Here is a 27,826-nt window from a genome sequence, read left to right as displayed (position 1 = left end):
CTGGTATATTACGATTTTTTCATTTAAATACACCATATTTAGCAATGCCATAGTTATCGAACGCCTGACAAAAATGAAAGAGCAATACTCGGCATCCTACTATTATTGCAAACGAGAATGGATGGATGTTAGTTAATTTCTTAAGGAGTTAAGGACCTACAGTTTATCGTCTACAGAGGGCACGATAAACTGTAGGTCCCGGCTGTCAGGTCAGCCCTCCTTACCCCATAAGTTTTTATTGTAGAGTATTGCAGAAATAAAACACAAAACCATATATTTTTCAATGTATTATTTTGTTCAATGTTAACCAATAAGTTTCTTAAGCAAGTTACAGTATGGATATAGCGTAGCGTAAGTATATATTTCTTCTAAAATGTACAGTATCGAGCTTGGTCTTAAAGCATTACGGAATTCTCTCGAACATTACAAAAATCCCGCGCCAAGACCAGAGAAGAATATATTTTTTTCATAAATATATTAATTATTAAGTATTTTACAGAGTTACACAAACACACAAATTATATCGGATTTTTATATATATGTATATATACTTTTTTATTTATTATATATGATGATATATTTTGCGGTATTTTTCGTGCAAAATTATGTTCGCTTTTCAATGTTAAAATATAATTTTATATTTTTAACGATGCGTACATTTATTATGAATAAAGAAGCCGTTTTGCGTAAAAAATATTTTGCACATTTATTTTTTTGCTAAACAATCATTCATTCTTTAGGAATTGAATGAACGATAACTCGGGTCATTCATTCATTCGTTCATTGAAGGAGACTCGATTGCAAATTCATTGGACATTGAAAATTTTGAAGGAAATATGTAGTTTCAAAGATTGTCATGAAAATTAAGTTTTTTTAATGATATGTAAAAATCAGGTCAGATGTTAAGAAGGATATACATATAACCAATATTTTTTCAGAAAAAAATCCTATAAAAACAGATATTTGTCAGCAAGTTTTTTTTTTCATTAAATGTCTACGAATAATAATTATTATAACACCAAAAACAAACAAAAAATATCAATGGGAACATGAAAACTCATTGTATTAAAAGGACATAACCACGTATTGGCCACTTAAAAATATTTTTTTATGTTGGTCAAATTGTGAAAAAATATTTTTTGAGCGGCTTATTAACAAAATAAGCACCTTAGGATAAACTAATTATAGACAATGGTAAAATTCATATAGTATAAAACTTTAAGAACTGCAAAAAATAATGAAAACCGCGAATGATATTAATACTAGTAATTTTCCTACAGTTTCGATCGCGTCCCGTAGGAACTACTGCCCGTACCGGGATAAAATATAGCCTATGTTACTCAGGAAGAGTATAACTTTCCAACAGTGGAAGAATTTTTCAATTCAGTAGTTTCGGAGCTCTAACGACATTACATGAATTTTACCATTGCCCATAAAATTAACAAATAATGGGGAATTATACTAAATGGGACTAAAGTCACACCATGACTAGAAAATTTAATGTTACTATCATCGAAGCAATAATATCGAACATGGCAAAATAAATAGCATTCACAATTTTAAGTAAAAAAATTATAAAAAAAGAAAAAATACAAAAAAAGATAATTTTTTTTCTTATAATTGAAAATGCTATTTTAACCGTTGTTTTTGACGCAAAACGCGACAAAAGGCGTTATTCAAAACATTTTTATACAAAAGCACTTGACGTATATAATATACTATACAAATTACCTACCTACATACAATATCAGGGAATGTACGATTATAAAGCTGTTTTATTTTAATTATGATATATCACAATAAAAAAAAAATATAAAAACATGCGTATTAGATGAAATCCAAAAAAAAAATGATTTGTGATGACATATTTTACCAGGAACCATAATTTTGGGGTGAATATTTTTTGTTAGAAACGTAATAAAAAATAAAATATACTTAGAGCGAAGGTAGAAATACTCTTTAGAATAAACATGACGTTAAAAACAGATAAAATAATAAAGATTCAATCTGTTTTGTTATGTTGTTCCAACGTATGTGGTCTCTATGCATATTTTAAAAATCATTTTCGCAAAATTTTACTTTCTCTAAGCGATGACTAGGGGTTCAATTGCCTGATTTCTACATCATTTACTGTGCGTATTATTATTTTTTTAGAATCACACAATTATACTACTTTCAAAAAATAACTGAAAAATATTTGACATCTTTCAAATGTAAAAAAAAAAACAAAATGACTCATTTTACAGTATTTACAAGAAAAACGAAATATGAACAATAATATACAAACGAAAAAGCAAATGTTACTTATTTATATGTATTTATACATAAGTATATATGTTTTTATATATTATTTTTTATACGTATAGGAGTTTAACGTGCAAAATATCGTTTGTTTCCGCAGCTACATCAAACGGGTTAAAATTGACAATTTATTTTAATTCTATTACATTTTTTGAGTTTTTTTTTTCTATTTTTACTTGTATTTGGATGGAGTTATAGCTTAGACTCCTAAACTACTTGACAAAAACACATTTTTATGGACATTTACAAAAATAAACTTGGCTTCTAGACTATTTGAAAAGTTCAATCAGATTATAGATACAATATTTTGCACGATTTAGTGTTTACTGACAATGAACACAGCTTTTTATAATTTTATATAGGTAGTAAGACGTTGTTTTAGATTTAAATCATCTACTATATCGCCCATTTCTAAAACAAATATAATATTTTTAATACATTTAATAAGAGAAAATAATATCAAAGTTTCTATTTAATATTTTTAATAAAAAAATAAAAAAAAAGCTAAAAAAATACGAATTGAAAAAAAACTACTGGGCGATATACATAAAGGTGCAAGTCTATAGATACTATTTCTATAGTGTAAGCATTGTCTATGGCAGTAGGTAAGGTTAAACATATACATATATACTTTTTTTTGCAAAAATACAGCAATCTCAGGCCTTAAACTAATTTAGCATAATTTCAGTACACGGGGGTAGCGCTTTTTAACATTTTAAAAGTACATGGCCGGTTTCATTATTTTTATATAAGTTTTTTTTTATTTATTTTAATTAAAATTAACACATACTTTTAAGCTTACTAAATACAGCTATATTGTATGTATGTATGTATACTTACAAAAACTGATTTTGCTACTTTTCTCAACGATTCGCGTTTTTTTACAGTTGTAACAAAATCCATTTACAAATAATATTTTAACAGATTATTTTTTTCAATTTATTTTTTTGGATTTTTGTTACACTCTGTTTTTTTTTCATTCATACGTCAAACTTTAGTCGGTCAATTACATTTCAAAATATCAAAATGTTTTCATTATTTTGACAGACTTTAATGGTGTTTTTGAAAATATTTTCCGTTCAACGTTATTATATCACAATAAAATTAAAAAAGGATTTTTAATAGCATTCACTCATCGCAACTCTTACTTATAATAAAAATCTAAATATTTATATTATACATAAGTACATAAATGTACAAAAAAACGAAATATATTTTCAAAACACCATATTTGTTATTTCACATTTCAAGAGTACGAAAAATGTGTATTTTTCGAAAGTTTTTTTTTGCTAAAATAGTGACAATTAGGAAGCTTTCGTGTCATCTATAATGTTTTTTTTTTATTAAAATTTGGAAGTACCTACAGTCGTTTCCAAAAACATGTAGTTTTCTAGTCTTATTCCAACTTTGTGCAGCTTTCCTTTATGTGTTCTGTTTTCAGAGAAAAAATATTACAACTAATAAAATGGGTGTTTTTTTTTTTGTAAAAAAAAATATTTTAATTTTTCAAGACAGTGGCGTTAGAATAAAAATACAACCCTTTTCGAAGAAAGTCGGTTAAAAATAAAGTAAATATGTACTAAGTTTTTTCAGTATTTTTTATATATTATAATAAAAGGTAGTTTTAATGATCACTGAAGACAGAACACATCCAACGTCACTCACTATCTCACAATTATTTTTTTTAGTTGACTGTACATAAAATTGCTTCAAAATTAAATTTGACGATCAATTTTACAGACGTATAGCAAATGATATTATGTTTTTTTTTTATTATTTATTTTATAGTAAGCGGTGAAAATTTAGACATACAAAAATGTGTAGAGATGTGAATAATGTGTTATTAACATTAAAAAAAATGTTTACTTGTATTACGTAGGTACATAATTATTCAATACTGTATTGGAAGCACTCAATAAGTTTACTCAATTAATTAAAAAAAAAACAGTTCTCAACTATTGAAAATACAGCAAAAAAAACAAGTGCATTTTTTTTAATCCAGTCTATTGAAATCAAAAAAAATCGTCAAAAAAATTCGTCAAACTCAATTTTGAAGATAAAACGACCAATTCTGTATACTTTTACATACATTTTTGTAAGCTAGATCGAAAGTATGTGATGGGGACACTAAGACTAAAAGTGATAGGAAGAAGTTTTACTAGAAAAAATCTAAAATACTAACTTTTTGGCAAGCAGGAACTAACTTGAATTTAAACTCGAACATTTTGACTTCATTACGTAGTTATTCAGCTCAATATTAGCAAAATTAGTATTTTTTAAATTAAATTAATATCAATTTTAAAAGGTATAAAAATGGGGTTACTTTTTTATCAAAAATTTTGTTAAAACAAGCTAAAAACTTACCTCAATTTCACCTTCAAATTACACAAAAATACATTGTCCTCAACTGCCAGACTTTTAATCCCCCAAAATCCCCAACTTTAGTCCTCAGAGTCCCCCACCACATACCTCCAGAGTTTAAACAGTTTACTCTCACGCCATCGAAGTGGTAGGAGGTGCAACATCGCGACGATTGTCACGCAAGGAGTTGTTACGTCGGAGTTCGTCCTTGATCGAGCTGTCGCGAGACTCGAGGCCCCGGCGGGGGGAGGAGGTTGCCTCCCTACACTCGGAGGAGGAACGCTTTGTGTGGGTGCCTGTGGATGGGGGAATTTGTTATTCATTATATTCAATGTTTACCTATTGCATTTTACATAATGCAGAAAATAAGGTGGAAAATTATTATTCGTGTGGTTTTCTTAACACTCTGTATACTTACTGAAAAATCTCGAAATAGTTTTCGTTTTTTTCTGTATCCATATTAAATAAAAAGAATAATGGAGTATCTTGAAAGGGGAAAAAATCTTTAAAAAAAACTTTACTTACAAAACTAACGTAGATTTTTCTAAACAATCTTTTATACTATTGCATATATTATGCTAAATACCAGAGCTCCTATGGTAAACATAGTTGGCCTTACTACAAAAACTTAAACATCTGTTTTACACTTGTCTAAAAAAATTGTGGCTGCAAAATGAACCATATGCCAACGTCATAATCTGACATTTTTTTTAGACACTTTTTTCTTAAACTGACGTTTAAACGTTTTTGTGGTAAGAAAAAGTTTAAAAAAATACTTTTGGTTTTATTTCCGCATTTTACATCTTTTATGCACAACATTTAAAAAAATAACGAAATTTACTGAAATGAATGGGTCACAAAATTTTCAAAGATAACACTTAAGTAATAAAAATAAATAATAATTTTACCTGGCAGATCTCGGCCGCAACTCATAATCTCGTGGTCGAGGGAGGCGGAGGCCGGGTCGGCGCCGCGTCTGCCGCGTCCCCCCTGCTGTCACACAACTAGTTACTTGCCACATACTACTATATACGGGTTGGGGGCAATACTCCCCCAAGGGTAAAACTACCCCCGCAACAGTAACACACTCCCCAAAGAGTAACACACCTTGTTTAATACTATACCCCCGCAGTAACACTACTCCTTCAAGAGTATCGCTACTCCCCTGACATTCACACTACTATATGGGTAACGCGTCCACCCTGCTGTCACACAACTAGTTACTTGCCACATACTACTATATACGGGTTGGGGACAATATTCCCCCAAGGGTTATACCATTTTCCCCCGGGGAACACATCTTATTATCTGCCACTCCTACTGTAGATGCGCGAGCGGCTATACCTCCACGGTAACTCATGAAGAGTTACCGTTTCGTTACCCCAAAATTATTCCATTTAAAGTCACTCATTATTGCTCGATCATTTCTGGACATTCGTTCACAGTTCATTCAATACTTATGATTTTCTCCATGAATAGAACAAGCAAGCAAGTAGAATTTTATAGTTATCGGCACGAATCTTGAGCTCTGACCTACAGATTCTCTGCGCAGAAGTAATTTATTGGGTCCTTTTTGTGGTATGAAGTGAGGTGCGGGGGCGGGCTAAAGCGATGATTGGCCCGCAGCGCATCGCGTCATAGCCGTCACTCGGGATTGGTTCTTTGCTAATAAATCACTTCTGCGCAGATGTAGGTCGGAGCTCAAAATTCGTGCCGATAACTATACAGCTCAGGAATACTACTGAGTGGACGGGGACGAGATGTTTAAATAAGGGAATTCTACTCGTTGTTTAAAAACTTCTCCGCTACTTTTTTGGCGGAATTTGGGCTCACATTAACTAGATAATATAGAAAAGGGTAAATATTCACTTTGTATCCACTGGAACCACTTGTAACTGATGAACTGGACCCAAGTGGATGTGTGCCATTCTGAAACATCACAAATCAATTTTTTTTTAACCACATGAAGGAAAGAGCAGAGCTGGTAGTTATTAGAGTACTTCTACATAGTAGCCAAAGTATATGTTCATTTGCTGACTAGAAATAGGGTTTTAACACAAGTTGGGGCTAGGTCAAAGTAAGTTCAATCTATATAGTAGGCAAATCAACACACACATAGGTAGATTATAGAAATTCATAGTAAGTGAAAGAAGCACTTGTCGATCGATCATAAGGTTATCCGTAGTTAAGCGACCATCTTGTCATGACGAATTCCTCCATATTTCGGAAGGCACGTTAAATTAGTGGGTCCCGGCTGTCATTTGTACATCTTTGGCAGTCGTTACGGGTAGTTAGAAGCCAGAAAGTCTGACAACCTGATAACCAGGTTGAGGAGTTCAGATAGGCAGTCGCTCCGCGTGGCACACTGGTACTTACCTGTACAATTAAACTGGGGCAGTTCAGAAAACGCTAGGTAGATGATGATGATTACCTGATCTAATTGGTCTATAGAAGTGTGGCTAGTCGGGCTCTTCACAGTGTCGAATACTGAAGAATCACTGTCGTGGTCAGACTGTTGATGTGGAGTTTCTGGACTGTCGGGTATCTCGCCAGCCGCTGTAAATGAAATACAAAACATTAAAAAAACGTGATAATATTGAAAAAAACTGACCACACGTTGTATCCTTGGCAAAAACCCGAAGCAAAACGGTGTTTTTGAAAAAATAAAACGGAATATAAGTGTGTATATAACTGTAAAAAAAAGAATCAGTTCGGTGTCTGGAAGTTGGTGCTTGATACACCCGTACGTTAGTGTCCGTCCTGCTTGTGATCTCTCTCCGGTGGTGTCGGATTGTCGTCGCATCGGGCGCAGAGAGTGAAGGAATCATTGAATTCGAGTAGTGACCCGCCCCGGCTTCGCACGGGATAACAGTATTTTCTCACTATTTAATGTTTGTTATTATACATATAAACCTTCCCCTTCAATCACTCCATCCTCCTCCCCTATCTATTAAAAAATCCGTTGCGTAGTTTTGAAGATTTGGGCGCACAAAGAGATATAGGGATAAGAACAGAAAAACCGACTTTGTTTTATAATATGTAAGTAGTGATATTACTCGCAGAAGATGATCTAGAAGATGTATGACTCCCTAGATAGCCCAGCTGGTCAAAATGACTTTTACCGATTGGTTAAATCTAGGGAGAAAATGACAAGAGATGTATGCCAGATAAGGTGTGTAAAGAATGGAGACGGAACGGTCCTTTCGAATGATGTGGAGATTAAAGGTAGGTGGAAGGAATATTTTGAAAGACTGATGAATGAAGAAAATGAGTGGAGCGGTGTGCTCCATCATAAAGCGGTGAACGAGGGCCTTGTAAGAAATGTATGTGAGGATGAGGTCAGATTAGCAGTGAATGGAATGAAAAATGGAAAAGCGATAGGGCCAGATGGAATACCAGTGGAAGTGTGGAAATTATTAAAGATGGATGGATGGAAATGGCTGGCTTTATTCTTCAATAAGTTGTTGCAAGAGGAAACTATACCAGACGAGTGGTGCAATAGTTTCCTGGTGCCCATTTTTAAGAACAAGGGTGATGTGTTGAATTGCAACAACTATAGAGGAATAAAGCTAATGTCACATAGTATGAAAGTGTGGGAGAAAGTTATTGAAAGGAGGCTGAGAGAAGAGAGTGATATCGCACGAAATCAATTCGGTTTTATGCCTGGTCGGAGTACAACGGACGCTATATTCTGTATTCGCCAATTGTGCGAAAAGTACAGGGGTGCACACAAAAACTTGCATATGGTGTTCGTTGACCTCGAGAAGGCATATGACCGGGTGCCTCGTGAGGTTTTGTGGTGGGCCCTTGAGGAGAAAGGTATACCAGGGAAGTATGTGCAGTTGATCCGAGCGATGTACGGCAGATGCCGTACAGAAGTCCGGTCCGCAGCGGGCACTACCGCCAGCTTCAGTGTAGGTGTTGGCTTACATCAGGGGTCGGCCCTTAGCCCGTATCTCTTCCTGCTTGTAATGGACGCGCTTACGGCAGATATACGGGAGGAGGCACCCTGGTGTATGCTTTTCGCCGATGACATTGTTCTGGTGGGGGAGAGTGGGCCAGAGGTCCAGAGTAGATTGGAGGCATGGCGGCTGAGACTGGAGACAGTGGGTTTAAAGGTGAGCAGGAGTAAAACCGAATACCTTCATTGTGATTTTGGCGGTATTTCGGGACCCATGACCATAACCCTAGCCGGCATGCCGCTACCAGTTTGCTCCGACTTCCGGTACCTTGGTTCACTCGTCCAAAGTGACGGTGAGGTGAACAGGGACGTTACGCATCGGATCAATTCTGGATGGATGAAGTGGCGACAGGTAACTAGCGCTATTTGTGACCCGCGGATGCCCCTCAAACTGAAGGGCAAAATTTACAAATCCGTCATTAGACCTGTCGTCCTGTATGGATCGGAGTGTTGGGCATTGAAAAAGAGGGACGAGAAGAGAGTGCATGTAACAGAAATGAGAATGCTGAGATGGATGTGTGGTGTTACAAGAATGGATAAAGTGAGGAATGATTACATTAGAGGAAGTCTGAAAGTAGCGCCAGTTACAGAAAAGATGAGAAGTAGAAGATTGTCGTGGTATGGACATGTAATGAGGAGGGATGATACGCATGCAACAAAGTGTGTGCTAAGTATGAATGTAGATGGATGGAGAGGAAGAGGAAGACCTAAGAAAAGATGGATGGATTGCCTGAAAGATGATATGAATAGGAAGGGAGTGAGTGTCAGTATGACGAGTGACAGGGGAAAATGGAAGAAAATGACATATTGCGCCGACCCCAAGTAAAATTTGTGAACAGGGCAGGAGAAAGAAGAGTGATATTACTCGCATATGAATTATTGAATGTTGTGTACATGAATAATTGGAATTCATATTTATGTACCTACCGTTTATTAACGTAACTGTTCTTTGTTGAATGTATTAACTTGTAGTCTGTTACCTTACAAACTTATTAAATAAAATAAAATATACGTACCATGTGGATGTATATTCCTCCTCACGGCCCTGGGCTCGGGCGGGTGCAGCGCGGGCGCGCGGCCGGCGCCGGGCGCGCGGCACACGGCCGACTGCACCACCTCGCACACACGCCGGAAGCGACGGATATTACCTGTAAACGCCATGTTTATAGCAGTAAGTAAGCATGTAAACTTAACTCTGGTGGAATTAAGGGTGTGTCCTAAGTGTGTGATCAGCAAGATAAGCGGCACGATTTCCTTTCAAGTGGGCAGCGTGAAAGTACTTAAACAAATTACAGTATTTTTCGTTAAATGTACAAGAACTACTGGTGTTTTTGTACATTTAGCGAAAAATACTGTACCTAATACAAAATATTTTTTACCTCTACAATCAGTGTTTTTTCCAAAAATCAGTTTTTAAATATGTCAAGAGGCATGGTAGAGCAAAGCCAAGTCCAAACTTCGTTTTCACCAACAATCTCTTAACGTTTCCCTAACTAAGTGTCACTTAGAATAAGGGCTCCCCCAATATTACATTTAAGTTACTTATATAAAATATGTATTAGTGTATGTTTTAATATTTGTGTATTGTATTTTTCTATGGGTCTTAGATGCCTGATTCAAATAAATAATAAAGGTTATATGGGATACTTAAACTTTGGTGAAAACGAAATCATATTAAATCTTCCTTAAATGCTCTTAGGGATCCCTAAATTTAGGTATTTGTTGGTAAAAATGGTCATTAGTCAATTTCGGAAATTAAATACTTTTTTAAATACTTCTAATAAAAAAACTTACCAGACAATAATGTAAAAGTGATAGCATATAAATACTCCTTTCCATTCTCTCCTGGCGCCTTCGTTATTGTTGAAATGTCAACCTGAAATAGATTTCAACAAATGTGAGATTGGAATATGCATATGGAATCGATTATTTTCTCTCTGCGAACCTAGTAGAATTATTTTTCGTTTGGTAGAGAGATAAACGTCAAATAAATAGAAATATAGAGATGTACGTAAAAAATATTATTTTTGTATTTTTTACGAATTTTACCCAGTATACCTACGTAAAAAATGCAGTAAAGTTCTGGTGCTTACTTTATGCTGTATGTAAGGAAAAAAATATGACATTACCTGAAATCTCACGTGTCTCTGGAACATGGCGGGCGCGTTTGATCCTCTCTTGTATTCGACGCGAAACGACATCGGACTTAACACGCTGTGGGATAATTCTGCTATCTGCAAAGTTCAATTTTTGTTTTATGTAGATGCAATTTGGATTGTAGGTATTGTATTATTACGAACATACGAGCTGTTCCTTGCGATTCCACCCGCACCTTGAGGACGATAACTCTGGGTACCTTTAGAATAGGTATTTCTTTCCCAGGCAACTCAATAAAAAATACATTACATTTTACCAAAAAGGTGAGATGTATCTATAAACTAGCCGACCCCGCGGTTTCAACCGCATCCGAAGGGAATTACTTCCCATACCCGTTTGAAGAGTAGCCTCAGTTACTATATTCTAGTCCATTCGTCCAGCCATTTCGGAGATCACAAAGTTAGAAAAAAACTGACAGGCAGATAAACATAAAAAAAAATCACCTATGTGACATGCATACAGATCATATGTACATAAAAGGAGTACCGTGTAAATAAAATATCCTTTAAATACTTACACTCAAAAACGCATGTATAAGATCAGCTTTGACGGTAGCCAGGGGTTTCCCCTTCACCAGAGCTGTGAAGGTTTCCTCCTTATCCGCGGACAGGAGCAGGGAACCGAACCACGACCGCTTGGTCAGCTCGGGCGAGGATTCTGGAGTTAAATGGACCTCTTCTGATGATGCTGTGGGAGAATAAAGATTGTTCATGATTTGTATGTGCTCCATAGTGTAACTCAGTATACTGTCCAGTGTTGATGTCATGAATCCGCAATATTGGACTAGTGAGATAAATGTGACGTATATAACGCACAACTGTTGATTTCAATCGTCTAATCAATTTAAACAAAACGTCCTACATATATCTATGCACTGGCCAGTGTACCTATTTCGGAAGAAATCAACGTCATCAAAAATGGCGTTTTAGCACCAGCCATATATACAATTTGTAACATAAGGGGTTATGTACAAAGTAAGTGAGTTAATTTAAGTTATAGTACATGAGGTTTAGTCTTTGACGGTAGTTTGAATTCCATAGATCTTAGGTTTTTCTCTGGCATTGGCAAACACATTCATTTGGTATATAGCATTTTTAGTTTTGAATGTGGCGACACGTACTAAAATATCTAGACACACGGCAGTGTGTCCGCCAAGTTCGAGCAAAAACAAGCGACACACCGGCCGTGGGTTATATTACACGAACCATTTCGGGCCAAATTCTACCCCCCTATAACTCAAAATCTATTTTATTTACGCATATCAAATTTCTAGTATCTGTAGAGACCCCCTCACGTATCTAAAATACAAAATTTCATTAATATATCTTTTGTAGGTCTTGAGATATTGACGTCAGAAAATCGCTATTTTTACTATACACTCACTGACTGACTGACTGACTGACTGACTCACTCATCAAAAACCTAGACCACTTCCAATGGTCGTATTGACTTGAAATTTGGCATGGAGGTAGGTCTTTATGTCAAGGTAAAGGGAAAAATCTGAAAATGGCCAAGTGTGAGTCAGTTTCAAAATAATGAAGGTGTTTTATACCCGGTGTAAATTTATACCCCTAAGGAACTAAAACGAACTAAATGTATCTATATTTATATAATATATCTTCGAATGGTCGTACCGATCTGAAATTCGTTACAAAGGTTTGTATTTAGTCAAAGTAAAGTAAAAATCTAAAAACGGCCAAGTGTGAGTCACTTTCGAAAATAACGAATGTGTAACTTTGATCCACGAACATAATATATGATAACATGTCATGTCAGTCAGTTGGTAAATCTAGTCCATTTAGTTAATCTAGTTTATTTCTTTGTAAGAAGCATAGTGCATATTCAAAAATCTGAAAGATAGTATAAATGAGACATTTCCTTAACTAATTTAATCATAAGAAAAAAATAAAATAAACAACCTTACAAAAATAAATGAAATCCCACCCAAAACAAAAATGTGAAAGGCTGCCAAGTTCGATAATATGGGAATGCTTCGCCTATAAAAGAAGTGAGATCTGAATAAGTACCAAGTTCCATACAAATACCTCAGTTAAAAATAGTTACTTTTTAATGATGGTTCTTGGCAAGTTTTCACACACCTTGTTATAAACCTACTCACTTCTTCGTCTCACTTCTTTTATAGGCGAAGCATTCCCATATTATCGAACTTGGCAGCCTTTCACATTTTTGTTTTGGGTGGGATTTATATATACGCATTTATGTTTGTACCACCGCGCCGTCATAAAACTCATATTTCATTTTTTATCAATACGCAATTGCTCCAATCAAAACAACATTCATCTTTAAACTTTTCTGTCGCCACTACCATGCCCCCAGCACTCTATGCCTACTTACTCTGCATTTTCCTCCTGTGGAAGCGCGGCGAGCCGAGGAAGGAGTTCTTGATCGTCGCCAGCCGCACGCGCCACGGCGCCGCCGCGCCGCCCGGGACCGCACCCGGGGCTCCGGGTGCTACACCTGGGAGTAATACGGGGTATTATGTAGCAGGCCGGTCTTTAATGTGGTTTGGTCTATAGTCAGTTTATTTTTACGAGTTCTGTATTCATTCACCCTCCGATCCTTTTTCCCAACTATGTTGGGGTCAGCTTCCAGTCTAACCGGATTCAGCTGAGTACCAGTGCTTTACAAGGACCTCCACAACCCAATTACCCGGGCATGTCAGATTTTTATTTTACGGGTTCTGTATTAAAAGGGTAAAACGGAATTCTTTTTCTCGAGTCTCGATTTAACGGGTCTATCACTAGGCTTTATCTCATGAACCGTTATAGTTACAATTTGAAATTTTCAATGAGATGATGTGTTTATTTCTGTTTTTAGGACTAAGTTATTTTTACTATTAATTTTTGCTGCATCATTTAAAGCTTCTTCTCACGTAAAAAAGGTAAAGTACTCAACTGAAGAAGAGTCAGATGGCTCGACATTGTTCAGACTTAAAGTCCAGCTTCTTGTGTGAATTATTTTCAGCCTAAATCTATTAGACCGACCGAACGGTAGAATATATAAATATTGTATATATTTCTATATACTTGGAAATCTACTCACTAGTTATAGTTCCTAGATTGGGGAATAGTGAAGGTTGCGCGGCCGATTGCGTAGTGCTAGGTGGTCCGGGTAGAGATGATCTTTCTCTCACTGTAAAAATTTAAAAATGTGTAAATATAACGCGGTAAGGTAACACTTGTGATTAAAGGAGGTGAAAAGCCCAACTATAAATCGAAACTGGCTGATGATATGTGATCATATAAAACAACAAAAACATCCAAAATAAAAAAATAATTAATGTTTCTTATTCCCTTCGCAACTATTTTAAAATGAATATGTAGAAATATTTGCCTTATTCATGAGAACGTAATTAAAAAACAAACAGTACTAATTTCGATTCCTTGTTCAAGATTCGAAATCTGACAGAAGAAAATACTCAATATTAGCTTCATGAAAATTGGGAACTTGGCGTTGCACTCCCGTGCACATACCTCGATGCGTCTGCGAGGGGCTGTGCGGACGCACGGCGACGCCGGCGCCGAGTAGCGGCGACTCGTTTATTATGATCACCGCCTCGCCGGGTTCACCACCTGTGGGGATTACGTTACTTACTAAAAATATTTTTTTGGGATTAGGGTATTTATTTAAAAAATCTTTTGGGAAATTATATTTAAGTCGTTAACAGTTGGTGAAACTCTCAGCAAAGCCATTTTATTTATTTTCTCAACATCTGTTGGTTTTGTCACTTTGAATTGAAGGACCCAAAAATGGCATACATTTAACGATTTACGTGAATACGCGAATTCTTCTATTTATATGGCGAGATTCCACCAGTCACTGTGGCGCACACCTCGTGCGTATCCCGTATCGTATCGTATCCGTGGTGTATGCACTCTAGCAAACAGTAACACAAATGTCCGCGAAACTGCAACCACCGTGCGTGAAAACATGCTAGCTGTGGTCTCGCGACGACATTATTTCCGTTGCATCTTGTCTTTAATCATTTGGTAAGTAGATTTTTTTTTTTTACATAAATACCTTAATAATTAATTAGGCAATTGTGTTATAAAATATAATGTACTTACTGATATTAAGGCTTATAGTAGGTCCAGTAGAGTTTGCTCTCTGGTGATGATGCTCACGAACTGACGGCGACGCTGAAATTAAATATAACCTTATTTATCCATTTCAAAATACTAGTTAATACACTCAGCGGCACGGAATCTGGCCCAAGCACATTTGAGCCTTATAACCATTATTTAAATGAAAAATCAGCATTTTTATTTTAAAATTGTTTAATTTACTCATTTTCCAAAAGAAAATGACTAACAAACAACAGAGTTGTGAGGATTTTCATTAAGTTTCATTGAGTTAGAAAACAGAGTCCTTTACCGCAATATCACCATAAACTTTTTAAATTCAACATTTTTAACAAAACAGAAAGTTATCGAATTTTAATAATGGGTATTTCTTCCTCTTGATCTGATGACTGCCTGCATACGATCTGGCATGCTCTGGATGATGTTTTTTATCTCCACCTGAGAGATCTCCTCTCAGGCAGGTACCAGCGCAGTTTTCAGTTCACTAAGAGTCCGTGGTGGGTTACGACTTGCTTGAACCTGTCTTTTAAGCATGTTCCAGACATGTTCTACAGGATTCATGGCTGGGTTTCTTGCAGTCCAGTCCAATTTTCGAATACCGACCTCGAACAAGTACCTAATCGGTTACGCAAAGAGCTGCGTGAGGTCGAGCATTGTCCTGCATTATACGAAATTCTTCACTTCCCATGAATCCCTGACAGGGTAAAACATGATTTTGAAGGATCTCTTCAATATACCGCACTGTTGTCAGACGACTTTCGACAACCAATAATTCAGTACGGGCTTCTGAACTTATGCCTCGCCAAACCAAGATGGACCCACCATGAAAACCGACTGTTTGCTTGGTAGTGGTGGGAAGAAACCATTCTCCGCGCTTTCTCCATTCACATTCACGGCCGTCTGGAGCTCTTAAGACGACTCTGCATTCATCGGTCCATAAAATTTTACTCCATTGGTCATGCGTCTAATTTGCATGTTCTGTTGCAAACCTAAGTCTGGCTATGCGATAGTGCGGGAGAAGTTCCGGGCCTCGAGTTGGTCTTCGAGCACGCAGATCCCGTTCCTCCATCCTTCTTCTTATTGTGCGCTTACGGGTGTTGACTTCTCTTGCTGTTTGCAAAGGCTGGCGTATCTCTAACGCAGTGAGAAACCGATTTTTCATATTGCACGTACGATAAATCGGTCGTCGTGCGCCGACGAACACCTTACACCCCCAGTTTCTGGTCTTCTTGTGTAAAGGCCAGTCTGGTCATACATTTTCTATGCATATCTTTAACTTGTATGCGGTGCACTTAAAGTTTCAACCATCTTCCGCTGCTTCCGCCCTTCACGCAACTTTAGCTGCAGTAAGGGTAATTTTCAGATCAAATTGTGAAAAAAAGAGAAACAAAAAACGATCATAATCATAATTTTTTTTGGAACGTGCTTAGTAGAATTTAAACTTAACTCTCTGCTTTGTGTTCCAACAACAGAATCTGTTTCTAGAGTTACAAAAGTTAAACAGACACACATTTTTCTGTATTTTAATTAACAATTACGAAAGGACTGACAATATGTCATATGAAATTAGAATTTACAACAGCTATCTGGGCTGATATCTACTTGTATTTGTTTGGGCCAAATTCCGTGCCGCTGAGTGTATTTTATATACAATTCATAATTTGCGTAATGGCTAATAAGTATACCTCTAAAACTTGTATACTCCAGCCAGTTTCTTCATTTGACCGTTACTTTTACTTTAGACATTACTTTGACTTTTACTTTTGATGAAGAAACTGGCCGTTAGAAAACAACTCTTAACTTAATTAGATTATCGGCGGAAACTGTCCGCCGATAGTTTGCCCATACGTAAACCGATAGTTCATTTTAAAGGTAATCGTAAATACAAACACACGTTTTAGTCGGTCTGAAACCGGTGTAATGTGCTCACTGCCATTCATACTGATTTATGAACCCGATTAGACTATCGGCCTACTAAAAGTTTTGCGCGGAAGCTCCAAGTAAAAATAATAATTTATATCTTACCCAAAGGAGATCCGGGGGTTGCAGGCGTTCCTCCCAATGACGACACCCGATGTGGAGTGTGTCCCGCTGAAAGAGAAATACGGAAATATGAACTTAATTTGTTGAACTTGTCAGCATCCACTATCATGCCTCTCGAATAATTATGATGCAAGTGTTATGTTTTATTTATACTTTCTTTAAAATTAATTAAATATTGAATAAGATGTTCAAATTCTTATTCCACTAGTATCAAAATAAAACTATGTATATGTCATTCTAATATGTGTATACAGATTACAGTCTGTGAAGTCTCATGAAAATCTATACAGCAACAAACATACACATTTACAAACTTTACAAAAGTAAAGTTTACACTTATAAAACTAGCGTGATTTAAGGGGCTCTGTACCTCAAAGGAAACCTTAGCACAGTCTAATTTTTTGTCTATAAACATGAATATAATATTTCTTAGTTATACTCACTAGGCGGACTGGCGGGCAGCTGCGGGGAGCTCCGGCCCTCCCCCCGGCGTCCCGACGCGGACCTACTGCGACCAAACCTGTGCTCAAACCTCGGATATTACATACACTACTACCTTATGTCTACTGGGTTATGCAAAGTTGAAATGTAGGATTCGTGATCTCTCGGACTCATGCGTCTGTCGGACTCAGACTCACAGGGTCTCTCAGACTCGTAGGCATCTCAAAGTCAGACATCTTTCACATTTATAGGTTCGTCAGACTCAAAGGTCTATCGGACTCACGGATCCGACGGTCACATTTATAAAACTTATGGGTGTGACATGCTTTGCAAATAGGAATTCTTTAACAAGAGGCTGCATGCAAGGGTTTTAATGTTTTCTTGTTGATAATTATATTAAGAACAGAAATATAAAAATAATATTTCTGTCATAGCAATTCAATGAAACATTATAATTATCAAATAAACTGAACTTTTCGGTACTCTACCGTGGACCCAAGTACAATTTGACGTCAATTTAGCTCTAAAATAAAATACAACTTCATAAAAAAAGGTTTACCTAGTACAGATTTCGTGAGTGGGTGTCAAAATTTCTTATAGGAATTTTTGTATGTTTTAGACCACAATCGGCAAAATATATCCAAAAATTAAAACACAATAAGAGTAGGTACAGTGTTCCTCTTGTCTAACTAGGTTACTGCTTACCCTCTCTTCGTAAAACGTGAAGGTATTACTACTTCGTACCTATACTGAGATCTCCGAGGCGTTATCGGCGAACCCTCGCTGATTTGACCGAAATGTGCCGATTGTCCGTTTACCTGAAAAAAAATAGATTTTTATATAATTACTAAGTATATAGCTGTTGTTTGTGGTGCAACGAGCGATCGCGATGTTTATAAGCTGTTGTTTGCAGAGTAACGTGCGATGCGAGGAAACTACTTTTTCCACCCGGATGAACAACAACAAGTAATCCATGTCCTCTGATTCCTCTGTTTTCCACAGCAAGTCAATAAAATACATAAAATTAAATCAAAGAGGAGTTGATACGCGTCACAACGTCACAAGTACCCAATACGACCATTTCTCAGCATAATGTTGCGACGAGACAAGATAACAACTTTTAAATACTTTTGCTGCGGGGCCCTGCGGTTATTTCGCAACGGGCCCACGATTTTGCTACAGGTCCCGTCCCGCGATAATTTTGCAATGTGACCCACGTTAATTTTGCTACAGGCTCTTCAATACTTCTCCTATCTCTACTTACCCGGCAGGTGTCGAGTCGCTTGCGCGGCGGGTCGGGCGGCAGCGCGGGCGCGGCGGGGCGCGGCTCGTCGTCTCGCGCCGGCCGCCGTCGCTTGCGCTCCAATAGTAGGAAGTAGATCACCTTCTCTGTGTTGTGGCTGTGAATATAAAAGAAAATAGCGTGTGAAGAAAGGGTTGTGGATAATTCAACTTCATGATCATATATCTGTCAAGACTTTTCCTATTTTGTTTTCTTCCAAGCGAACAAACTAGTACAGACACATGTCTAAACTGTGCTGGTGCTCAGTTAAGTACTAATCTTTTACAAATAGCAACAGCCTAGCAATCCGATACAGTCTGGTTGTCAGACATTAAGGGTAAAGACTGCCAAAGAAATGTATAATCAAATGAAAACTATGTCCGAAATGGCGAAATCAACCTGCCTTCCGAAACTAGGAGGAACTCGTCATGATATAACATAATCACTGTTAACAAGACCAACCGCGCCAAGGCTTGCTTACCTTGTGATCGATCTACCCGTGTGGTTTCTTAGCCATGAGCAAAGTATTCAAAAATAAAAAAAAAATTGAAAAACAAGTGGGAATAATAGGATCTTATAACTAGGTACATTTTTAGAACTTAGTTGCCTGTTTTTATTACAATTATCAACCATGAAAAGCAAAAGCAACTAATTAAATCAACTCACTGTGGACTTAACAACTCCTGTATAAGTTTCTCCCTCTGCTTAAAGCATCCGAGACTGCAGATTGCCTGTAACACGTCAGGGTCTATGGCTTCTGCTGAAGGTAGCACCCTGGTCTGAACCACCTCCATCATCGGGAGCTCTTGTTCTAGCTCTCCTCGACCGCCGGCTGTTACCCAGGGGTGTCGTGTGATTTCTGCCAGCTGGGAAAGTAAAATTGGAGTTTATTTAGTTATTTAAGAATGTATGTTCACAGTCAGACACAGAGTAGACAGACAAGAAGAAAAATAAAACATTCAAGTTAGAGAGTTAGGTAAAGAATTGTTATGGTGGAGCTTTCTTAAGAAGTAAACTGTGCATTTGGCACAGTTTACTTCTTAAGAAAGCTCCACCATAACAATTCTTGCTTAATGTTTTACACAGAAAAAGAGTGTCTCACAATTTAGGTGACAAAAATGTTATCAAGTGACAATACATTTTCAAATTCAAGCTACAATTAATAAACATAGGTACAGTCGTTTAACTTATTTATTTCTAAGACCCCTAATTCATTGTGCCAAAATCCAACATTTAGTTACAAAAAATGAAAATCTTGAAAAATATCTAAATTCAGGTCTCACCGTCATTCGTTTCTCGGGGTTAACTTCGATCATTCCTCGCAGCAGCTGTTGGCAGTCCGGAGGTACAAAATGTGGCACATGGAACACGCCACGTTTTACCTGAAAAATTAAAATAAAATCATTAACAAATAATCTTAAAAATTACAATCAAATGAAACATTAATATATTATTCGTAGGACTTGGCTTAGACACTCTTCCGTGCACCAAATTAACTAGTTTCAAATTCAGTAACGCCAAGCCGTTAGAGAATAAATATAATGTAGTATTAAAAAAACTATTATTTTTACATTCGACTATCGGGCACAAAAAGCTTGTCACTATGTTGTAATTGTATTTTGTATTCTGCGGTATCTTGAAAAAATATAAGACTTTTGTAAATAAATAAAGAAATTACCTTTTCAAGTAATTGACGTAAATTATCATCATCGAAAGGCAATGCACCGACCAGCAGTGCGTATAAAATCACCCCACAGGACCAAACATCGGCTCGCCGACCATCATATTTCTCTCCCTGCAAAATAAACAAAAACAGTTATAAAAACACGTTACAAAATAACGTTATGCTAAAAACGGTTATTTTTAGATATTCGTTTCGTGGAACAGAGTCGTATGGTTGTGTTTTGTTATACAGTTGGCAGCATTGGATATCATTTTAGTGTGGCAACGTTATAGAAACTTTCTTTTATTCGTGGTAAAATGGTAAAGTATTAAATACTTGTCCGTTTCAACTGTTATAGAAATCATAAAAAAAATTAACAACTTATGTCTTTTATCAAATGTTCTATCAATAAGTAAGCTTTGAAGTTTCACGTTATAATTTTGATAAATAATAAAATGAATAAACTTATTAATACGATTTATACACTTATTGTCTAACTTATTAATCAAATTATTTGGTTTATATTTAATCAAAACAATAAATAATGTCAATATAGCATCATAATTTTAACAAATAATTTCAGTGTTGGCTTTTATTGTCGACGATTTTTTGGGACTTACAAGTTTACGCTGTGGCAACATTCACAAATACGTCAGACTAACTTTAAACGGCCGAGTATAATCCGACCAAATACGACTCATACCAACTTCTACCGTTAAACGAAACAGCAACATACAAAATCCACATGCTAGAAAGAGTAAACAAGCTCCGCAATTTAATAATCGAAATGTTTGTAACATATTGATAATTCATGAACGACCGTTGCTTTGATTTCATCAATCCGTTGAAAAAATATAAGTTGTGATAAAGTAAACAGTGTATGTGATACTAAAATACTTTCAAAATGAAGTCCGCTAAATCTAAACAGAGATTAAACGATTTACGAACGCCTGCTAGGAGTAAACAAAACCTTATAGGCGAAAGAGATCCCGTGCAAGTTTACTGTAGACTTCGGCCTATGCAAAGGGACTCCGATTCACCATGTATGAAGATAATTTCGCCGACAACTGTCCTCCTGACGCCCCCATCGACTGCTATAAGCTACAGAAACGAGAATGCGAAGACTATGAAGTATACTTTCAAAGAAGTCTTCCCGCCAGAAACGAACCAACAAGAAGTCTTCGATAAAGTCGCTTTACCGATTGTCGAAGGCCTAATCAAAGGTAAAAATGGCTTATTATTTACTTACGGAGTCACAGGAAGCGGTAAAACGTTCACTATGACCGGAGAACCGCAAAATTGTGGTATTTTACCAAGATGTTTGAATATTATATTTAAAACTATTAACGACTTTCAAGCGCACAAATATATTTTCAAACCTGATAAAATGAACATGTTCGATATTCAATCTGAGGCAGAGGCCATGTTGGAACGGCAACAGGAACTTCATAAATTTAAAACTGGAAAAAAGAATAATTCAAATCCTGATTTGGCCATGTCATCGTCTGATGTGACCAAAATCGAGGGTATTAACGAAGATAATCAGTATGCAGTCTTTGTAACTTACGTTGAGATATATAACAACAGTGTGTTTGATTTACTCGAAGATGGCCCTCCTATAAGTAGGAATTTACCGGTAAAAATCATTCGAGAAGACGCAGCCCATAATATGTATGTCCACGGTGTTACTGAGGTAGAAATTAAGTCTGCAGAGGAAGCTTTTGAGGCATTCTACTTGGGATTAAAACGTAAACGCATGGCACATACTTCACTCAATGCAGAATCAAGCCGAAGCCACTCGGTATTCACAATCAGGTTGGTGCAGGCTCCAGTTGATGAAATGGGAGAAGCCGTGATCCAAAATAAAAAGTTTCTCAACATCAGTCAGTTGAGCTTGGTAGATTTAGCCGGCAGTGAGCGCACAAACCGCACTAAGAATACTGGACAACGTCTTCGAGAAGCTGGTAATATAAACAAGTCTTTAATGACGCTAAGAACTTGCTTGGAAGCGTTACGAGAGAATCAGATCAGCGGTACCAACAACATGGTACCGTACCGAGAGTCAAAGATCACACATTTGTTCAAGAATTTCTTCGAAGGAGAAGGACAAGTCCGTATGGTTGTCTGCGCTAATCCGAGAGCTGAAGATTACGATGAGACGCTCCAAGTCATGAGGTTTGCAGAGATGGCGGCTGAAGTGGAAGTCGCTAAGCCTCAAGTTATTGATGTAGCAGCCAACATTGGTCTAACTACGGGACGTCGTAAGGCTAACAGATTATTTACAACAGCTAGAGACAATTTGTCTAGACCGGAAGCTAAAGATCTGGAAATGGATCTGGGTCTTGTATACAGTCTGGGACCTGACTTCCCGAGTATAGAACTGAACAGTTCCCAAGCTGCTCATATTATTAAGGAACTTATGGCTCATTTGGAGATGAGAATCAGCAGGCGTGAGATGTTAAAACGCAGCAAACAAATCAAAGATGAAAGACTGAGATCGGCTCTTTTAGACTTGGAAAAAGACTCCTTAGAAGTCAGGAGTGAGAATGCGTCGTTACGAGGACAGTTGGCAGCCGCAGAACGCAGGGTCAGAGCCTTAGAAGAACGTCTAACAGCTACAGAAAACGCATCACTCACTCACCAGAGAAAACTGTCAGAAATGACAGAATACACAACTAATTTGAAAAGAGAATTACAAGAAAAAGAAATGCTGCTCAGCCAAAACAAATTCGATAAAGAAAAGCAGAAAAAGATCTTAGAAAGAAAATATAATCACAAGATAGCAGCCGAACATGAGAAAGCTAAAGAAATAAACTCTGAAAAAGAGAGATTGAAAAACGCAATCGAAGAGAAAGAGAATAGACTTCGAATTATAGCTGAAGCTCTTAACCGAGGCGACCATGATGGATTTAATAAGATAACTACAGAAATTGGTGCGCAGACGAGTAACAGAGAAGGGAATTTCACTCCTGGGTCCACTCCGAGGGCTTTACCAGCCCATCTTTTGACTCCATTCAGTTCTGCACCGCATACTACGCAGACACAGCGAGATACACCAGCTTCTTCTCGTCGTGGGATAGCCATTGCTAACCCAAGACACCGTCGCTCCCTCTCCGCCGATGGCCGCGGCTGGGTAGAACATGCTCCGAACAAAATCGTCCCCATGGGCACAGTTATGAAACCCAACATAGCTAACAGTAAAGTAGTTAACAAACTTACAAGCGTTAAAGATGTAGTTAACTCAAGAACTTCTAAATACTGTTTGATTTCTCAAGAACAGGACACGGATGGGGAGTTAGAAACGAAGTTGTATAAAGGAGATGTGGTGCCCACTTGTGGTGGAGGTGCTCAAGTAATATTCAATGATGTTGAGATGTTAAAACAGTTCTCTCCTACGAGGGAGTCTTCGCATTCCCATAGCCACCGCCTGTCTGCGACCACTTGTGCAAGGCACTCGGGCAAGCGTAGGGACACCGCTTGCTCCCCACCGCAGACCCCATCGAATACGAGCAAAAAGCAGAGAGTCGACGATGATTGAAGGTGTTAATGGGTAAGAAGTTTCCGCCATAGTCCTTAGTCTAGCATACATCTGGAATTCCTGATCTAAATCCTCTATGGTTGCAAAGAGTTTCTTGCAAAAAAGTTTTGTTACTTTATACTTGATCAGGAAATTCAGATGTGTGGTTGTTTTTTTTATATATTATTGTGATTATGTGTGGGTAGAAAGTTTGTTATTTCTAAGTTTTGTTAAGCTATTAACACTTTGATAAATGGCCTATGACACTTTTTATTAGATTTCAAAAATAATGGATATGAAAGGTTTGGTTTATATGTAAATTGATAGCAGCTAAAAAAAATGTTTGTTGTCCTCAAAAGGCCATATTTGAGAAAAAAATACTTTAAAATTATTAATTTAGTATTACTAAACATATTTTTTAGGTACCAAATAGTTAATATATGTAACTTTAATTGGTAAGGCTTGTAATTTCTTTAGGTTTAATTACTAAACATTTTAGCATTTGGCTGACAATTAAAAATTATGTAAAGTGCCTTTTTGTTCTTAAAGATGTATTTAAGATACAAATAAATTAATAGTTTTAAAAGCACGCTTTTACAGTACCTGTCTTTTTCAACGTTTATTATAAGACTTTTCTAATAAGTCCAAACACAGACATGATATTTTCCAACTTGCATTTCCAGTTCATATCTTCCGGCTTCATCATCAGATCAGTTTGACGGTACCATATTATTGTATTGTCATCAGAACTACATACAGCTGCCAATTTTCATGACGCTACGATCCTTGGAAGATTGTTTTAGTTACTTTAGATTCCATTTCATAGTTACATACTACTAGGTCAACCTGCCTAATAAAAGCGTGTTAATAATTGTCAGCCAATAGTAAATTACATATTAATATACTTAAGGGTTTGTGATTTTTTACATTGAAGACATTTCTGACTGTGATTCAAATAAAATTGCTCATTGTAAAAGTACATACCATTTTTTGTTAAATTTTTTTTTACTTGCTGGTTTCATTGATAATTAATTTATTGAGTCTCTTTTACTATTATCAAACACTAAAGTACATCATTTTTTTTTTTCAGAATACTAACTATATATATTATCATCATCTTTTACTGTGTGTCTGGTACAGGTGTCTGTCTAGATTTGGTCCCTGATATATGAATTATTATTTTTGTCAGTTTTTGAAAGGTCTAAATACTCATGAAGTACATATTTGTAAAAGTACATTAATTCTTATGCTTATCCCAAACAACTAGTAACAGTACAGCTTCCACCATGTTTTACCCACTTTTTATGGGAATAACTTCCCTCACCTGGTTAAAGAGGACCATGTATGTTAGTCTTAACTATAAAAGCTTTATTACTGCAAACTTTCACCAAAATCGGCTGAGCAGTTTTCGCGTTAAGAAAAACATACTCATAAACTTTCGCATTTTGTAACATTAATGTGATATTTTGTCAATGAAACCAGCTACATATGTATAGTATACATATTATACTCTCATATACAGATAGTACATAAGTTTTTATTATTACTTTTTTCTATATTTTTCAGAAAACTTGTAGTAAAATTCTCAAAATTCTTGATTATGTGGCTTTTTTTAACTTTTTCTTTGTGTAAAATAACTTAAAATATTGTCTTTTCATACTAATTTGAAAAATAAACTTTGTTTTGTTTACTTAGTAAGTATTTACAAAGATTATGTACCTAATTATGTACTAAAAAGTAGTACAAAAATAGTCTAAATGTAGGCTGTCTAAGTTCTAATATTATATAGATCTGATTTGCCTTAGAAAAAGCGCTGTTTTCAATTGAATTAAAGTGTATGTAATAATTTTTATTGGTGGGTTCACTCGTTTCCAAAGGATTTTGATTAAGTGATTTGATTTTGATTATTTAATTTTAGTTACCGACTTCAAAAATAGGAAAATATCACTTTCGTATTTATGTCTCTTTGTGCGCTATTACGTCACCTTTTTCTGAACCGGTTTGATGCGGTTTTCAGCATAGAATTTGTCAGACTTAAGAGAAGGTTACAGGATTTCATTAGGATTTATTTTTTTATAAAAATTTTCTTGTGTGTTATACAAAATTTCACCCACATTAATTTAGTTCCTACAAACATAAAAGAATTTCAAATTAATATTAGTTTAAGGTGTCAAAGTTCAAGCATTTAATTTGATTAATTAACACTCTGATTAAAAAAACGGAAATTGATAATCTGATACAGGGGTGGTAGTTTCCGGTTCAAAGGTCACCAGTTGGACTGTTTTTTGTTGACTCATTGTTTCTGAGTATAGAGGATTTAAATAATAGCCATTGAGTACGGTTTCTCCTGTGTTATATGCAGGAATAAATTTATTCTAGTACTAGCTTCCGCCCGCGGCTTCGCCCGCGTAGAGTTCGGTTATATCGCGTTTCCAACAGAATTCTTCAAAAATCCGGGATAAAAACTATCCTATGTTCTTTCTCAAGGTCAACTCTATCTCTGTACCAAATTTCATTAAAATCAGTTCAGTGGTTTAGTCGTGAAAGCGTAACAGAGAGAGTTACTTTCGCATTTATAATATTAGTAGGGATTAGAGAAGGGGTTTCGGAAAGCACGATAAACTGTAGGTCCCCGGCTGTCATTTGAACATCTTTGGCAGTCGTTACGGGTAGTCAGAAGAGACGCTAAGGGCGATTGTTATAATCATTAGTTTCAGAGATATTTATAGCATGTCATATTGCTTTTTTTTATAAAATATTTACTTTAGCACATGCTTAAAATAATGCCTTATTCCGCAGTCACATTATTTGCGTTTATAATAAAAGTGAAAAGTTTTCTCTGTACCACTAAATGTAATTGTCTCTTTACTAATATGAGTACCTACACAATGTCCCACATATTTCAAGACCTATAATTTACCCACTTAATTCAATTGTAAAACCAGCGTTTCGCGTTCAAAGTACTTAACTAGATAATTATGAGGATGTGGGCTATTTCATTATTAAATAAACTTTGGTTTAAATGTTTTGTGGGCGCCATCTTGCGCGTCGGTTGTAAGTTTTCCCGCCATGTTTTTGGCGCGGAGTTGTAATAAATAGTTTGTAAATTGATTTTGTTGGTTTTATTTTGTTCTATGTTTAAGTAGGAGTTCGTTCGTACCTACTCCATTTGACTTAGGCACTTGACTGAAGGTAAACTATCTTACACAAATACGTATTTGAAAAAAAAATATATTTTTTTTTTAAATTTAAAAATAGTATCGAGATTGTTTACCTATAGTTAAAATAAAAAGTTAAATGGCTGCTCAAGAATAATAAGAATAAGAATTATTTATTTGCCAATGATGTATCAAATGTGCATCGTTGTATTATATTTTTTATCTCGCTAGCTTCTGAAGCCCCTTACAACAATTTGAATTCTCTAAATAAACACTCTGTAAGTGTAAAATGCAGGAAATAGACAATTTATTGCCGTGTAGCGCAACGGTCATTTTTAAATTGATAGGAAGACATGATACAAATTGAATGGTTGTATTTTCTACCATCTTGCTGATGCAATGTGTTTAATATGAATACACTGGTGACTTGTCCAGTCAATGATTCATTCTTTTATTTCCTGTTCTAATGTAAAGTAAGGTTGAAAATGCCGTGCAAATTTACCATTTTTATTTTTACTGATTTATCAAAAACAAAAAGGATACCTAGTAGGTACCTACTGTAGGTATGATAGAAATAGAATGGTCCTCTTTCGAAAAAAACCTCGAGTCTTAAAATTAAGACTACTCATGTAAAAATGTCTTTTCTCAATAAGTAGGTACCTTAGTAACTTGACATCTCTATTCTAAACTTACAACTGCAAAATAGGGTCCTACTATAGTTACCGGCACGGATAATGAGCTCTCGGCGGAAGAGTGGCAATAAACCAATAAATCACTTTTGCGCAGGTGAAGAACATTGCTCAACATCCTTGCCGATGATTATACCTTAGCTTAACTTG

General features: G+C 36.1%; 2 protein-coding genes across 2 annotated transcripts in view; one reads left to right on the top strand and one right to left on the bottom strand.

Moving 5' to 3' along the window:
- Positions 1-272: 272 nt before the first annotated feature.
- Positions 273-27,826, bottom strand: part of LOC124643697 (serine/threonine-protein kinase BRSK1) — a 43,345-nt gene continuing 15,791 nt past the window's right edge. The window contains exons 7-25 of the mRNA XM_047182736.1: positions 20,328-20,444; positions 19,933-20,031; positions 19,316-19,515; positions 18,632-18,767; positions 18,112-18,185; positions 17,370-17,446; positions 16,909-16,974; positions 14,869-14,940; positions 14,275-14,373; positions 13,844-13,933; positions 13,136-13,258; positions 11,298-11,467; positions 10,753-10,857; positions 10,418-10,499; positions 9,640-9,771; positions 7,094-7,218; positions 6,532-6,591; positions 5,571-5,655; positions 273-4,958 (exon numbers count right to left, since the gene is read on the bottom strand). Of these exons, the coding sequence (XP_047038692.1) occupies positions 4,795-4,958; positions 5,571-5,655; positions 6,532-6,591; positions 7,094-7,218; positions 9,640-9,771; positions 10,418-10,499; positions 10,753-10,857; positions 11,298-11,467; positions 13,136-13,258; positions 13,844-13,933; positions 14,275-14,373; positions 14,869-14,940; positions 16,909-16,974; positions 17,370-17,446; positions 18,112-18,185; positions 18,632-18,767; positions 19,316-19,515; positions 19,933-20,031; positions 20,328-20,444 (2,076 nt within the window). The 3' untranslated portion in view covers positions 273-4,794. The remainder of the gene's footprint in view (positions 4,959-5,570; positions 5,656-6,531; positions 6,592-7,093; positions 7,219-9,639; positions 9,772-10,417; positions 10,500-10,752; positions 10,858-11,297; positions 11,468-13,135; positions 13,259-13,843; positions 13,934-14,274; positions 14,374-14,868; positions 14,941-16,908; positions 16,975-17,369; positions 17,447-18,111; positions 18,186-18,631; positions 18,768-19,315; positions 19,516-19,932; positions 20,032-20,327; positions 20,445-27,826) is intronic.
- On the top strand, positions 21,110-26,039 carry LOC124643698 (kinesin-like protein KIF23). Its single transcript, XM_047182737.1, has one exon. It carries the CDS (start codon positions 21,217-21,219, stop codon positions 23,848-23,850), a length of 2,634 nt encoding a protein of 877 aa, XP_047038693.1. The 5' UTR covers positions 21,110-21,216; the 3' UTR covers positions 23,851-26,039.

The sequence above is a fragment of the Helicoverpa zea genome, chromosome 28 (genome assembly GCF_022581195.2).
Source record: "Helicoverpa zea isolate HzStark_Cry1AcR chromosome 28, ilHelZeax1.1, whole genome shotgun sequence".
Lineage (NCBI taxonomy): Eukaryota > Metazoa > Arthropoda > Insecta > Lepidoptera > Noctuidae > Helicoverpa > Helicoverpa zea.
Note: the sequence above shows the minus strand (reverse complement) of the source record. Positions and strands in the feature narration are given on the sequence as shown.